Source organism: Tetrahymena thermophila (genome assembly GCF_000189635.1).
Source record: "Tetrahymena thermophila SB210 genomic scaffold scf_8254437, whole genome shotgun sequence".
NCBI classification, from domain to species: Eukaryota; Ciliophora; class Oligohymenophorea; order Hymenostomatida; family Tetrahymenidae; genus Tetrahymena; species Tetrahymena thermophila.
In genome coordinates, this window is record NW_002476218.1 from 390855 (window position 1) to 406358 (window position 15504).

Consider the following 15504-nt stretch of genomic DNA (forward strand, 5'->3'; position numbering starts at 1 on the left):
AAATCAAATATTTATCAAAATAAAAAAAGCTAATTTTATTTATTTTTAAATTGACATCTAAAAAATTATTTTACAAAAAAAACTAATTTAAAATAGAAAAATTTTTTTATATTTCATATAAACTTACCAGTTTTCTATGTAAGTATTATATAAAAATAAATAAATATTTTATTTTAAATTTTAACTTTTCATGTTGAAAAATAATTGATAAATTATTAATAACTAAAAATATTTCTTTTTAAATAATAAAAATTAAATATTTTTTACTATTTTTAATTTATTTTTTTATTTAGTAAAATTAAATTTTTACCAAGATTATTTAAAAATAAAATTTTTTATTTGATTTTTAAATGGAATTCAAAAAAAATATTTTACAAAAAAACTAATTGAAAATAGAAAAAAAATTTAATTTTAAATTAAGAAGTAAATAAACTCAACAATTTTTTTTATTAACATTAAAAAAATAATAAATAGTTTTATTATAAATTAATTTAATTATTTAAATTTCTCTAAATTTAATTTTTTAGTGTTGAAAAATAAAGTGAAGAATTATTAATTTACTAAAAATAAATATCTCGATTTGTCTGAGTTTTAAATTTTAATATAAAACTAAGAATTTTTTTACCATTTATATTTTATTTTACTATTTAGTATTTTGAAGAGATTTTAACAATAAAGTATTTATATGTATCGATAAACCTATTTACAAATAAAGTTAAAATTTTAACAGTTAAAAGGAAAATATTATGTTAGATTTCTAATTAAATTGATTTAATGATTTTACAAAGAATATAAACTTTTTAAGTATTCTAAAGAATAAGTAAGATTTTATTTTCTTTTAAAATTTTTAAGTTTAATTTTAATGATTTTTCTCTTAATTTTTGTTTTTATTGGAAAATATTAATTTCAACTGTCTTCTTCCATAATTTTATAAATATCAATATCCTCATCATCATCATTTTCATCATCGCTTTTATTCTAATATTGGTAGTTTGTATCAGGATACTAAAGAGCCTATTAAGTATTAAAAAACATTTATAATTTTTAATTTTATTTATAGAATTTGTTTAAATTACTTTAGTAGCAGAGTTGTGGAGGTTAAGACAATATGAAATTCTCTTAGCGAAAGCATCTTAAGGTTAATTAGTACTATAGATATCGTTTTCTTGCTATTAGTTTATAATTTTAAATTAAAAATTTTATGCTTTTTTTAAAAGATTATTTAAGAAATTACCTTAATAACTATATACTAATTTTCATGGTCAATCTTTGCATTAAGGATACCATCTCTAATGGCTTTTGCTACGATGAATTCAACATCACTATTTTTTTTCAAGTCTAATTTTTATGCAATATCAGTAAATGAAATTCTGCTATAGGATAAATTGATTTTTCTTAATCCAGTTTTAATAACTGTTTGCTATAACCTATATTTAAAATAATTAAAAAAATTTTATTTTTGCATTTCATTTTATTGATTTTTTACCTTTGAATTAAAGAAAAATTTTTATCTTTTATGAACAAGTTTGCATATTAAGCAACAACTTTGTTAAAGTCAAGCAAATTACCTCTCAATACACTTTAAACTAACTTATAGTAAGGATAAAGAGGTTTCCAGAACTCTTACTTTGTAAAAATATCTCTACTAGGAATATTACCCTTTTATTTAAAAATATTTCAGGTAAAATTTTGTTATTTTTAAGAACTAAATTACCATTAAAAATTCTACTATAATAGCAAGTTTTTATGCTTCAATACGGAATCCTAAAGCAGAGTTATCAGGAGACTTTTTGAGAGCTTAATTAAGGTAATTGAAAGCTTCAGAGTATTCTACTTGAACAGCTTTTATTCTACCAGTGTAGTAAAGGAAACGAATTAGTTCGTTGTTTGATACATTTTCAGGGAAAGTAATTTTAGAAACAAAATGTTAAGCAGCTTCATAGTGATTGTAGTGCAAATAGTTTCTCAAAATAGCATTAATTAAAGTAGCCTTTTATAATATAATTAGATAACTTATTAAAGAATCAAACATTATTCAAATCGAATTTACTTAAGCTAAATCATTATGCTTGATACATGCTAATCTATAAGCCTCGAATAGTTCTCTTTTTTAATTAAAAACATGTTTAATTACAAATAAAATCTAGAAGCATTTTAAAATTCTAAAATGCTATCATAACATATTAATTATTACTCCCTAATTTCAATAATTTGGTTTTTAATTTCACGAGTACGTGCATAATAGAAATAAACAAAGGCACTCAGCTATTCAAAATGCTTTTTATTAACTTCAGAAACTCTGTTAAACAGCTTTCCAGCTAAATCATAAGCCTATTAAATAATTTATTTATAATTTAGATTGAAAAATCATCCCAAAACATAATAATAATTAAACATATTATATAATAAATATATGTTAAAAGCTTATAGTATTTGTCACTTGAATACTCATGTATTTATTGAATGTATATAAATTGTATTCGTCATAATTTTTGAAGAAAAAAACCATACTTGATCAACTTTATTTATTTGAAGGAAGTAGCATAAAAGGAGAATTTTGAAAAAGAAATCAAATTCAGGAGCCTTTGAAATTTTTTAAACTTTTTTCTTGGAAATATCGAAATTCTCTTCAAATGTTTTATCGAAATCTTCAAAGCTTTCAAAGTTATATTCAGTTTCATTTGGGAAGATAGCAGCCCAAATTTTAGCAAAGTGGTGAGATTTTAAATATTTTTTGAAGCGTCTCATACCTTTGCATGTCTTCTAAACAGTCTTTAAATCGCTTTAAGTTATAGCTTTTTCAATTGTTAAAACCTAGTTTCTGAGTTCTATGTGATTTTAAGATAAGTCATTAAATAAAATAAAAAAATTAATTTTTATGCATTTTATTGATTTAAATAAATGATTAATGTCGTTTTTACATCAAAAATTGCATGATTAAAATCATCAAAATTTGTAAGAATTTATTTAAATCAATATAAAACATTTTCATTTCTTCTTTGAAATTACCTTCTAAAAGGGTAACAGGTTTCTTAACAACTTCTTCCTTCTTTTCAACCTTTTTGGCTTAATTATCTTTGTTATTTTTATCGTCTTTAGCTTATGACATTCTCTCTTGATAGTTTCTTGATTGATGCTATATGAATCTCTTTATTTTATTTTACAATATCTTATTTATTTATTTTTCTATCTTTCAAACTTCTCCTGTTTCAAATTAATTTTAAAAATATTCATCAGTGATGTATTTATTCAAGAAAAGATATGTACACTTAATTATCTGATCTTATTCTCTGTACTAAATCAATATGTATTAAGCATTTAATACATAAAAAAAAAATTTATTTATAACAAATATTTTTTATTTCTGCAAAAAAAACATAATAATAAAATTGAAAGATATATGCAGAAAGAAAGAAGCTGTTAACTATTAATTTAAATTAATTTATTTTTTTTAATTACAAATATTTTTATAATAATTTTAATTTAATTCTTGTAAATTGTTATTTTAAATTTTAAATTATAATAAGAATAAAATAACTAAATCCTCATTCAAAAAACGATAGTTTAATTTTATTTCTTAAATGAAATAATATATATTTTTAAACTAATTACACCAATTAATTTATAAATTCTCACTTAAATTATAAATTTATAAGAAAAAATGCTTTAACTTTATTTTTTATTATTAATAAATTCTCCAAAAAAAACATATGTTTATTTTATTTTATAAATTAAATAATTTAAATATTTGATTAAATAATATTAATTAATTTACAAATTTTAATTCAAATAATTATTTTATTTGAAAAAATGTTGATTTAAATAAATATATGGATTAAAAGCTTTAATAATTTAAAAATAAATTAAATTTTTAAATAAAAAAATCTTAAATTTTTATGTCTCAAATTTTTGTCAACACATGTTATTAAAGACACTAAATTAAAAACAGAGATTGCACAGTAGGAAATATATTTAATATTGAAATATACTTTATTTTGGTTTATTAAGGTAAAACAAAAGTTCTAAATTATATTAAAAATTAATAATTTAATTATTTATAAACTTTAAACAAAATAGAATTTAGATTGCATTTTTAAAATCAGATAATTTATTTATTAAAAATTAGTATCATGAGTACTTCTAAATTATCTAAGCTCCTTTAATATTTATCAACATATAAATAACTAGGTCTTTATATTTAGAATGAATATGCTTTTATTAATTTAATTATTAAAAAACTTTAAAGAAAATAGAATTTAGATTAGATTTAAAAAATCATATAATTTATTTATTAAAAATTATTATTATGAGTACTTCTAAAATGTCTAAGCTCGCTTAATGTTTAAGAACTAATAAATAACTAGCTTTTAATATTTAGTATAAATTTACTTTTATAAAAAATAATTTCTTTACTAAATATTTTCTTTTTTATGTTTGAAATTATATATTCATCTTATAAATTTATTTAATTGTAAAATTCTATCAAAATTAGATCTGTTTATTAAAGAAATTCGAGATTTAAAGTTTTTCCATAAATTTTCTGTCTACAATTAATATAAAATCAAAAAACACATTTTATTTTTTCTCATTTCTTTTTAGTTAAAGCAGGAGGAGTAACGAGGTTTATTAGTCATTATAATATATACCTATTAATAAAAGTATAAAAAATTAATTTACTCTAATTATTGTAAGTTAAATTTGGTAGCTGTTTTTGTTAAATATATTTGCAAATTATACTTATTTTTTTTTTGATAATCACTTATTAATTGATATTGAGCTGTTAAAACATCGAATTCTAATAATTTTAATTTTTTTTTAGAGATATATATTAATCAATGGCACTTATCAAATTATTTAATGTAAAAATCATACTTTAATTGAATTAAAAATTAATAAATACAGCAAAAATTGATTTATATTAGAAAAATTGTAAGAGTTAATACTGGATTAAATCTTTAGAAAATAATTTAAATAATGCAATTTGAGTCTTAGTATATAGATACTTTTAATCCTAATAGCGATGCTTCTGGAAAAAACTATAATTCTTATAAATATGGCTTGCTTGAGGATAAAAAATCTTCATTTTTATGGAGAAATTCATAAAGTCTTAATCTATAATAATCAGATATAAATCCTATGTAAGCATATAATACTGCAGATAGAGATAGCAATTACACTATTTAATAGCGCTTGAAATTGGAAAATGAAATGCTTCTTAATGAATTCGCAAAAACCTATATATTTCTTTAAGGCAAAAATATTGATTTTATATCTCCTTGTTAAGAAAATCTTAGAACTAATGTTTAATATATTGTTGAGAACGATTGCAAATATATTGGGGAAGTAAATGAATATAAGTAAAGACATGGTAAAGGTATTATAATAAAGAAAGATAAATCCTACTACTTTGGTGATTTTTAAAATGATTAAAAAAATGGACTAGGAATTTAAGTTCATTCAAATTAAGAAAGGTATGAAGGTGAATATGTAAATGATACTCAAATCGGTAAAGGAAAGCTATTTTATATTAATGGAGATTAATATATTGGTTAAATAGAAAATGGGATGAAACATGGATAAGGAAAAGCTATATTTTATGATCTTTGTGCTACTTTTATTGGTAAGTTTAGATGCGATAAAAGAGAAGGCTAAGGTTTACTTATTAGTTTTAATGGAAAAGTTATTTAAGAAGGTATTTATAAAGATGATTAACTTGTGTCAAGCTGCTCAAATATACCTACTTTTAAATCTCTTAAGTCATAAAATTCTAAATAAAATACTAAAAGCAGAGTAACATTTGAAGGAATAGATGTAGAAGCTGATTTGAAACAATAAATGCCAATTGATAAAATAGAAACGAATGTTCAATTATACAACAATGAAAATAAAATTACAAGTGAATTATCAGATTTAACTAATTAGTAGAATTTTAAAATGTCAATAGAAAATAATGAAATTTAAAATAGCAGTTGCTATTGCAGTCTTTTACCTTAAAGTATTAGAGATTTTTTAAGAATTTGAGATAAGCAATTAATTAATTAATTAATTAAATATTTCAATTTAACATCGAAATAATAAATAAAATTTACCTAACTTTAATAAATTAAATTATACAAAATAAATAAAAAGATTTATAAAATATTTCAATAAATTTTAATCATCCTTAATTGTTTTATTTATAAAAATATACCCATACAAATATTATGTTTTGATATTAAGCTTTAATATAAATAAATGAATAGAAATAATTTTATGTATATTCTTTATTTAAAATAATTGATATCAAATTTTAATATATTAAGATTAAACATATTAAAATTTATAAGCAAATTAATATCTTTCAAATTTAAATTCTATAAATTATTTTATCATAAAATAGTAAATATGAGTATTTCAAATTAAATATATTTCTTTATTTTTTTAAAAGTTTTAATAAAAATCAAATTTCATAAGCAAATTGACATTAATGTACATTTTATTTTAATTATTTTTATTTAATGTAGAACCAAAATATGGAACTTAAAATAGAAGGATTTTGTGTTTTTGGTATCTGCTTAATGCTAAAAATAATTCATTTAATAATAGTAAACATAATTTACTAAAAATATTTGTATCATTTTAATTTATAATAAACTATTTATAATTCAATTGAAAATTTAATTCTATTCATATGATTTATAATAAGTATTTTTATGTTTGATTTTGTTGTTATTAAGTCAAAGTAAGAATTTCAAATTAGAGTTCTGATTTAGTTAAAATTAGATCAATTGGTTTTCTATCTTCATAAATTAATTGTAAAAAATATTCCAGAAAAAAAAAAAAATAAATAACCTAAACTGGTTGGTATAGCTAAAAATAATAAAAAAACTTTGAAACAACTTTAGCAAAAATGATGCATATGATAATGGAATTCACTAGAGACGTTTAATTCGTCTTTAAAACGTAAGTTTTTATTGTGTTTGAATTATAATTATTAAAATTATTTTAAAATAAAAGTTGGTATGCTAAAGAGGATGGAAACCCAGGATGGTTTTATTTGGGTTTAGTTTTAACATTTATTTACTGTTTTGCACATATGTTTTTACCTAGAATAGAGAAATTTTTAAGAGAATTCCTTTTATGTAGATCATCATCTATGATTGTCATTAGATTAGTTCTAACTGGATATTAATTCATTTACCAACTTTCAAACATTATAGTTATGATGCTAATGATGACTATGAACTTTTGGGTAGGATTAGTTATAGCTTTAGGTTGTGGTTTAGGTTACTCTTTCAATGGAATTCATAAAGATTGGAGAGAAGCAGTAAAAAAATATGATAATGTCACTGAAATATCAAATTATACTGATTCAGACACTCCTTATAATAAATTTTGATATCTATTTCTTATTACTTTTTCTAAAATATATGCATAATATATGTGCTTGTTTATTCATATTAATGTTTGCTTTATTATATATAAAAGAATAAATGATTTTTTGATAAATTCTGTTGGGTGATTCATTAAAAATAAAGCTCATCAAAAAATTTAGAGAAATACATGCACTCATAACGCTAAAAAACTTGACATTTCATCATTTTGATTTTATTTAAACCACTAAAAGTAAGCTAGTTCCTTAAATTGTATTTAAAAGCAAAAATCAATCGAATACTGTAAAAATTAAAATAAAGATAATCAATCGTTTTGTTCTCTCATATTTTCTTAAATAATAATTATCTCATAAGCTTAAACCAAGTTATTTTTTTAATATTTCAAGATGTTAATTACAAATAGCACATACTCTTTTAAAAGAATTAGTTACAAAGGAGTGAGCACAAATAAAATAATATGAAAGAAACATCATATAAATTTTGAAAAACTTTAAATCACTAAAATTATAGAGTATTAATAAATTAAATTTTTTTATTACAATTAAATATTAAAAAGTAAAAAATACATATTATTTATCATAATTTCTTTCAAATCTTAATTTACTAATATTAAATTTTACACCTTATTTTAGTATTTCAACTTTATTGAGAGTTATCTAACTAATAAGTCTCAAACTATTTTTTATTTAATGGATAACATTAATAATTTTCAAAAAATTATTTAATTTATAATTAAACATATTTAAATTAAAATACTATGATTATTTTTTGAAAAGCTATATAAGTTATATTATCAAATTTGTCATCAATTAAATAAAAAAGAAAAGATATTTAAATTAAATTGTTTTCATCTTATCATTTAATTTTTTTTATATAAATAAAACACCTAATTTTTTATAAGATTAAAAATAATTATTTATTTATTTATTTGATTAAAAGCAAGTATTTTAAATTTAATATGAGCTATCTATCTATCTATCTATCTATCTATCTATCTATCTATCTATCAATCATTTATTTATTTTTATGTAATTGAGTTAAAATAGTTAATTATTTTTCAATATTTTATTTTAATTTCTAAATTAATAAACAAATATCAATCAATTTAAATATTAATTATTATTTTTTTAAAAAGTATTTTTATGATTTTAGCTTATGTTTTGAATATATTATTCATTTTTATTTTAAAATAAATTCAGATTTGTTTAATATTGATTTAGAATAAAATTTTAGTTAAATAGCAAAAAAGGGATTTTATTGAAAATTATTTTAAAAGATACTTTTTTATCTATTATTTAATTTTAAAGAAATTCGTAAAACCACAAAAAAATTTCAAAATTGACACTATTCCTCTTTAAAATAAATGATCATTTTTATTATAATTTATACTTAAAAATTAGATTTTATTTTAAAAATAGATAGACGATTGATGAATGATTTTAATCGAAATATATTACAATTAAATTTATTTTAATTTAAATAAATGCTTTTTAAAATGATTTTGCTATAAAGTTAGAATTATCATTTTTCATTATTCAAACTTTTCTTCTAAAACAGGCTCAGAAGCAGCAGCACCTTACTATTATTAAGCCATTTAAGCTTAGAGTTATTATTCTTCTAATTTAGGTTACCAATAGTAAAGAGAGACCATACCCATAACAATAATGCTTTTAATTAAAAATTTGTATCATATTTTATATTTTTGATTTTAATTTGTAAGTTTTACCCTGCATTAATAATCATTTGCTTTACATCAGAGGTTTGCTTGATATTAGCAAAATTAGAAAGAAGCATGAATAAAGCTACCCATAAACAGATCTTTTACTAATTATTTATTTTTTAAAATTATACATTTTAAAGTTTTTGAAAATTTTGATTGAAGATATTTTCATTTTTATGAATCAATTAAGGAATTTGAATATAAAATTACTTTCATCATAATACCAACAAAACCTAAAATGAAAGAGAGAATTTACTACAAATCACCTCCTTACTAATCTTCAGTTTAAGGAGCTGGTTGGTAATAAATAATTTTTTCTTCGCTTCTTCTATCCCTAGTTGACATCTATTTAACTATCTATTATTTATCTTTTAAACTTTTCTTTTTGGAATAATTTATTGAAATTTTAAGATTTTTTTTTAATTTAATATTGTTGTTTTTAAGAATTTTAACTAGAGAAGTATATTCATAGATAGAATTCTTCCATTTGGGTTTAACAAATATATAAATATTTATCAAAATAAATTTAAAAAGATTTGTTTATTCAATTAAATCTAAGTTAAAAAAAATAAATAATATTTTTAATTAATTACTTTCATCGATTGTTTAAGATAAAAATAAAAAAATTATTGTAGATAAATAAATAGATACAAAACCAATAAAAATATATTAATGAGTTACTTAAAATTGTTAAAAATAACTTGGAATAATCCTTGGACGCTTAATCCTAATGTATATGTACCAAGAATTGATTCAATAGATTACTCAAAATTAAAAGAATTAGGTGTTAAATATTTAGTGTTTGACAAAGATAATACTTTGACTGCTCACTTAAAAAATGAATTTTATGATAATAAAATATAAAGTTGTGTAAATAATGAAATCAAATAATTGTATGATCAAAATTCTCAAATATTTATTGTATCTAACTCAATTAAAAGTGAATAAAAATAAAAAGAAGTTTAGTAAAACTTAGGAATAGAATTAATTCTAACAAGCCAAAAAAAACCCCATAATTTTTAAGAAATAATCAATCACATAAAGTAAAAAAATACAAATGTTTCAATCAAAAACCACGAAATAGCTTTCTTTGGAGACAGATTGTTTACAGATGTTCTACTTGCTAACTTAAATGGTGCAGTTTCTGTATATACTGATCCATTTAATAATTTAAATGAACATTTAGGTATTTGGTTAATGAGAAAAATAGAAAAGTAGATATTTAGTAAATTCCAAAATTCTAGAAGCATAAATCTCTACTATTTAAATTAAAATATAAAAAATTTTGATTAACAAGTAACTAAATAGAATTAGTAATAATAGTGATTTCACTTTGCTTCTGACTGAATAAAAATATTTATGTTATATTTTTAAAATTATTCTATAATTTAATCTTTAATTAATTGTATGATATCATTCATTATTAAATAAATGTATTTTATAAGTAGATTAATTTATTTTATTGACATTAAAATATTCTAATTATAAAACTTTTTAAAATTTATAAACCATTAATCCTCTTTGAAAAATTTACCTTACAAGTTCTAATTATAAAATATTTTTTTTATTTTTCAGAAATTCAGAATTAGGATAGATATGATACAATTCTAAAAATGATGAATATAGTAATTATAGTAATTTGCTATTTTTAAATAATAAAAATTGTTGAAAATTTATGAAAAATTCATAATCAAATGATTTTAATCTTACAATTTGACAAGGATTAATACATTAATAAAAATATTTACAAAGAGAAAAGTGATGTATTATATTTAATTTATTAGATTTGTTAATTATATTTTTATTCAAGAATCAGTAAATGAAAAATTAAGCGAGCTGTTTTGATTATTAGGATAAGACGAAACAGGTTGACTGTTTAGGTTTTAGATGCTTCCATTTACTTGTTTTGAATAAAAATTCTAAAAATCAATTTAATTTTAAAATGATTATTATTATGAATTAGAGTTTGCACTATACTTTTGTGCTGCATTTGATGTATAGTTATAACCACTATCAATAGACCCTTAGACTTCTCTTTGGCTACTTAAGGAATTGTAGTTACTATTTTGAAATATAATAGATTAAACTTCTTTGGCATTGTTGTATTCTATATTATCTTATTTTTCTTCTAAGTTAGAAAGCTGCTTATTAGTGGAATTAACTTTTTGACTTTAGTAACCATTTTATTATTAATTCTATTGATTAAATGGCTTATTATTACTATTTGAGTAATATGAAGATCTCAACTATTATTGCTACTGAGATAGGTTTTATTATTAAATACTACTTTACTTTTAGGGAAGAGGTAAACCAGGTGATGCTTTGTCTTAAAATTATTTAAGATTATATTGAGCTCCTTATTAGAGCTAAGCTTATTTATTGATGGAAAGTTAAGATTATATACTATTAGACAGAGAATTTCTAGAGCTTACTTTAGACAATTAAGACTTTTGTAATTATTAGAGCATTTATGCTTCTTCTTATATGAGTTTTTACTTTTCTTACTAAATTTTTTTTAAATTTTCCATTTAAACTTAAATGAATTCATTGCTTTCATCTTCCTCTATTTTAGTTTTTAATACTTCCAAAAATTAGCTTGGACTATCAAGAAAAGATTTTTGTAAATTGTTTTGTTAGCTTTGATTCGAATTGTAGTTGTTATATCCCCCAAATTAAGGTGGAGCCAATTAATATTATTAATTTTATTTTTCATCAAAATTTATGTTATTCATTTTTTTACATTACAGGCTTTCTTCATCTTGTTTTGATTGATAAAGATCTTCGTTAATCATTAAATTGTAAATTGTTTCATGTTTATTTTTTAATTCTCTAGATGATTTTTTTTCTTTTAAATCAATAGAAGTTGATTCTTAGTCTAAAGTTATTCCTTCTAAGGCTTCAAATTTTTATTCTCTTAAAGTAGAATGATCACTCATTTTTGAAGAGTGGTGAGACTACTTTTTACTCATATATTCACTTTGAATATAATTAGGTTGAATTTAATTATTGATGTATTAACTGTTTTCATCATCATTCTATGTTGTAAAATATTTACTAATTTTTTCATCTTACATTATGATTTTTTCAAAGTATTACTAATACTAAGGAGATTAATTTAAATTAGAATGATCAATTTTCTTTAAATTTTTCTAGGGATTTTCTTCTTCCAGTTATATTGCTTCACAACTGCTTGCATCTTTAATGAGAAAGTTAGGAATAATCACTTTATCTGGAAATTGTTATTATTAATTTTAGTTGGCATCTATTGATTTTTTTTAACCACAAATTGAATTCTCTTGAGAAGAACCCTGTGCTATTGAAATTGCTATTCAAAAAAAAAAAAAAAATAAAATATTGATAAAATACATATTGAATTTAAATTAATTACAATGATTTCTACTTGACTTAATCTACTGCTATTGTTTTTTTTTGTTGAATTGCTCTTGGTACCCGTTAATTTTTTTAATTCTGTCAATAGAAAAACTCTATCTTAATTATTTTTAGAATTTAATTAAATTAATTTTTTATTCAAATACTTTTAATTTACTTGATTGAATTAAATTATCCATTAGATCTTGGAGCAGCTGTAGTTAACTTTTACTAATTAGAACTGTTAGCATTTTAGCTTAATTTAATTTATTATTCGTTTTAAATTTAAGAATTTTTTAAAACTTAAACGTATGGCTCATTTTCTTTATTTTATGAAACAGAAGAGTAAACCTTTGGATGGGTTAATTTTTCAATAATATTTTCTTTTTCTTATTCATTTTATTTAATTTTCTAACTTTTAAATTTACTTTATTTATTTTGCATTTATTTTTATTTAAAATCTAAAAATTTTATTGGTGTTTTTTCTTCTCTTCTGCCTTAAGACAATGATCTTTCTTTCTCCTTTAAATAGCTTGGAATTTAGTCTGAGGATATTTTTCTTGAAATTGTTTGTTTTTAGTTCATTTTTTCTTATGAAGGAGACTTGCTCTAATTCCTTTTTTTATCTATGATATTTGCTGATGTGCTCCTCGTCACTCTTCTCACACTTGAATCTATTGTGTTTTTTGAAAAGGTATTTTCTTTTTAAGATTAATCTTTATTTTTTTAAGAACTTTTAGAAATTTTGGAGTTGCTCAAACTTTTATCTAAATTTTTTTGTTTAGAATTAGAATATTCTTAGTTTACTTTGTTTTTAATTTTAATATTAGAACTAGAATTAGATATATTTTTTAGCACTTTAGGAGTATGTTCTCTTTAATTGTTATTTTAAATAGAGTTTAAAGATTAGTTGATTTAAATCTAATTTATTATTTTATTATTTTTAGAATCATTAGAAAAAAACTAAAAGCTACTCTAATTAACTTATTGCTTATTATTTAAATGTTACAATTAAGTATCACAGTTTGTTGTACCTTCATGTTATGCAGTTTTATTTAATTAACTGTTTGTTGGACTATGATTTGTTTTTTCTAATCTTCTAATTGTACTTTCCAGTTCCATAAAATCATCACAGAAATTTTCTTTGCCTCTAAAGTTTTCTTTAAAGTCTTTAATAATTTTATCTCTACTAATTATTTTTATTAAGCTGTCTTAATGGATCGAAGTAGAAACAATACCAGGTTAATTAGATTTTGATTGTGACACTTATTAATTTATATTTTATTCTGGTTTTTTTTACTTGAGAACCTATTCATATATAGACTACTAAAGATTACTTTTAGTGCAATTTTAAAATAAATTTTAATTGTTTATTTGTTACAAAACATTTGTATTATTAATATTTTCTCTTACTTATGCTGAGTTATTTTATTGGCTTTTTTATAATATATTATTTCTCTCACTACTTTAGCTATGTTTATTGCTCTTATTTGTGATAAACCTTGTAGAATTACTATTTTATTATTTATTTTTTGCAAAATTTTAGTGTAATATACTGTCTTCTTATCTTTTGTTCATTTGATGCTTATGATTTTCTTAATCCTCTTGACTTATTAAAGCAGAGTCACCTTAGCTCACATTCTATATGGCACTGATATTGCAAAAACTATTATTATTTAACTTATTAGCTGAAAATTAATTTTCTTTCGATGTATGCAAAGTTTTTTAAGCGCTACTTTCTGAGGAGGTTAAGTATTAATCTTTAACACCCTAATCAGGAATCATAGGAGTGCTAATTGCATTTTTTAAAGATATTTCTATGTGAGGTATAACTTAATTATCATCATTTTTAATGTAGCTTATGTTTGTAGTTTAAACTGATGAAATATTATTTAAAAAATTATTAGAGCTGTTAACTTAATTAGAACTTGTTGAAAACATTTAGTTAAATGATTGATTTGTTTTATCAGTTTTTGGAATATAATTTTACTAACAATTTTATTACTCATTTGACTGTTAAAATTATGGCATATTATTTTATATTTAGTTTTGTAGTATTTATTCCTTATAATTGCTAATTTAGATTTTTTACAAATTAGAATGGGCTTACTACTATAAGTCATATTGATCTTCTTTTTAAAATTATACTATCCCATAATTTTAAGAGACATTAGTGCAGTTAGTAGATATTTACATTTATTATATTTAGCTTTTCTAAGTTAATTATGAATTTTGCATTCTGTTTTTTAATCGTATGTTTTAGAGACTCTTTTGTATTTCATTGATATCATCACTTTTTAATCCATTAAATAAATTAAAAATATTTAAAACTTAAACAAAAAATTTACTCATAAAGCATTTTATTGATATTAAATTTATTTTGTTGTGCCGCTGCCATCATATTCATGTAAAAATACTTTCTGCTCATTTGGTTTTTACCAGTCTGTTTACTGAAAGTATTGAAAAATTTTAATAAGTCGTCTGCTTCTTCAGGCATAAATTAACCAATAGTTTCTTGCTTTAAATAAGTAAAATAAAATTAAATTAGTTGTAAAACTTACATTTTATTTATAAATAACTTTATAAAATCTCTAAAATTTTAATGCTGTTACTAGATTTCTGAGATAGATTATATCGTTCTGATCAGGATTAAGCTTAGAAAATATGACATCGATTTTCTTTAACTTGATGATATTAATTTTCTCTTCGAAAGATTGAATAATTTATTCTAATTCCATTTGCCTTTAAGTAAAATTAATTAATCTATTTACAAATATTTTTTTTTATGGCTACTAAAAAATATAAAATAGCTAGCCGTTGCTTATGAATTTGTTTTTTATTTAACTTTTGTTTATTTACAAATACAGAGTGTTAGATAAGTATATATCTATCTATGTATTCTTTTTTATTTATTTTTCAATACTTTAAATCAATATTTTTTTTTCTTTTTTAGAGCACATAAAAAAATAATTAACGTTAAAATTTAATAACCCAGCCATGCTCTATTTAATTATAAATATTATACTTTTTTATCTTTTTAAC

General features: G+C 20.2%; 6 protein-coding genes across 6 annotated transcripts; 3 read left to right on the forward strand and 3 right to left on the reverse strand. All coding sequences in view use genetic code 6, as the record gives it.

Annotated features, from left to right (window-relative positions):
* Nucleotides 1-906: 906 nt before the first annotated feature.
* On the reverse strand, nt 907-3109 carry TTHERM_00446090 (26S proteasome non-ATPase regulatory subunit 3, putative; the record flags this gene model as incomplete). The annotated part of the gene is made up of 9 exons (XM_001023373.3): nt 907-1014; nt 1077-1169; nt 1235-1427; nt 1487-1659; nt 1715-1990; nt 2051-2105; nt 2195-2331; nt 2512-2828; nt 3010-3109. 9 exons carry the CDS (start codon nt 3107-3109, stop codon nt 907-909), a joined length of 1452 nt encoding a protein of 483 aa, XP_001023373.2.
* Nucleotides 3110-4899: 1790 nt separating this feature from the next.
* Nucleotides 4900-6021, forward strand: TTHERM_00446100 (MORN motif protein; the record flags this gene model as incomplete). The annotated part of the gene is made up of 1 exon (XM_001023374.2): nt 4900-6021. Exon 1 carries the CDS (start codon nt 4975-4977, stop codon nt 6019-6021), a length of 1047 nt encoding a protein of 348 aa, XP_001023374.1. The 5' UTR covers nt 4900-4974.
* An 868-nt stretch (nt 6022-6889) lies between these two features.
* TTHERM_00446110 (transmembrane protein, putative) lies at nt 6890-7378 on the forward strand (the record flags this gene model as incomplete). The annotated part of the gene is made up of 2 exons (XM_001023375.3): nt 6890-6942; nt 6997-7378. 2 exons carry the CDS (start codon nt 6890-6892, stop codon nt 7376-7378), a joined length of 435 nt encoding a protein of 144 aa, XP_001023375.1.
* A 1523-nt stretch (nt 7379-8901) lies between these two features.
* TTHERM_00446120 (asterix protein, putative) lies at nt 8902-9528 on the reverse strand (the record flags this gene model as incomplete). The annotated part of the gene is made up of 3 exons (XM_001023376.2): nt 9304-9528; nt 9100-9197; nt 8902-9040 (listed from the first exon to the last, which is right to left on the reverse strand). The coding sequence occupies exons 1-3, from the start codon at nt 9436-9438 to the stop codon at nt 8902-8904; spliced, it is 372 nt and encodes a 123-aa protein (XP_001023376.2). The 5' UTR covers nt 9439-9528.
* Nucleotides 9529-9765: 237 nt separating this feature from the next.
* TTHERM_00446130 (PGP phosphatase) lies at nt 9766-10419 on the forward strand (the record flags this gene model as incomplete). The annotated part of the gene is made up of 1 exon (XM_001023377.1): nt 9766-10419. One exon carries the CDS (start codon nt 9766-9768, stop codon nt 10417-10419), a length of 654 nt encoding a protein of 217 aa, XP_001023377.1.
* Nucleotides 10420-10898: 479 nt separating this feature from the next.
* On the reverse strand, nt 10899-15296 carry TTHERM_00446140 (hypothetical protein; the record flags this gene model as incomplete). Its single annotated transcript, XM_001023378.2, has 5 exons — nt 15075-15296; nt 14811-14980; nt 12641-14755; nt 12482-12582; nt 10899-12418 (listed from the first exon to the last, which is right to left on the reverse strand). Exons 1-5 carry the CDS (start codon nt 15198-15200, stop codon nt 10899-10901), a joined length of 4032 nt encoding a protein of 1343 aa, XP_001023378.2. The 5' UTR covers nt 15201-15296.
* Nucleotides 15297-15504: the final 208 nt, after the last annotated feature.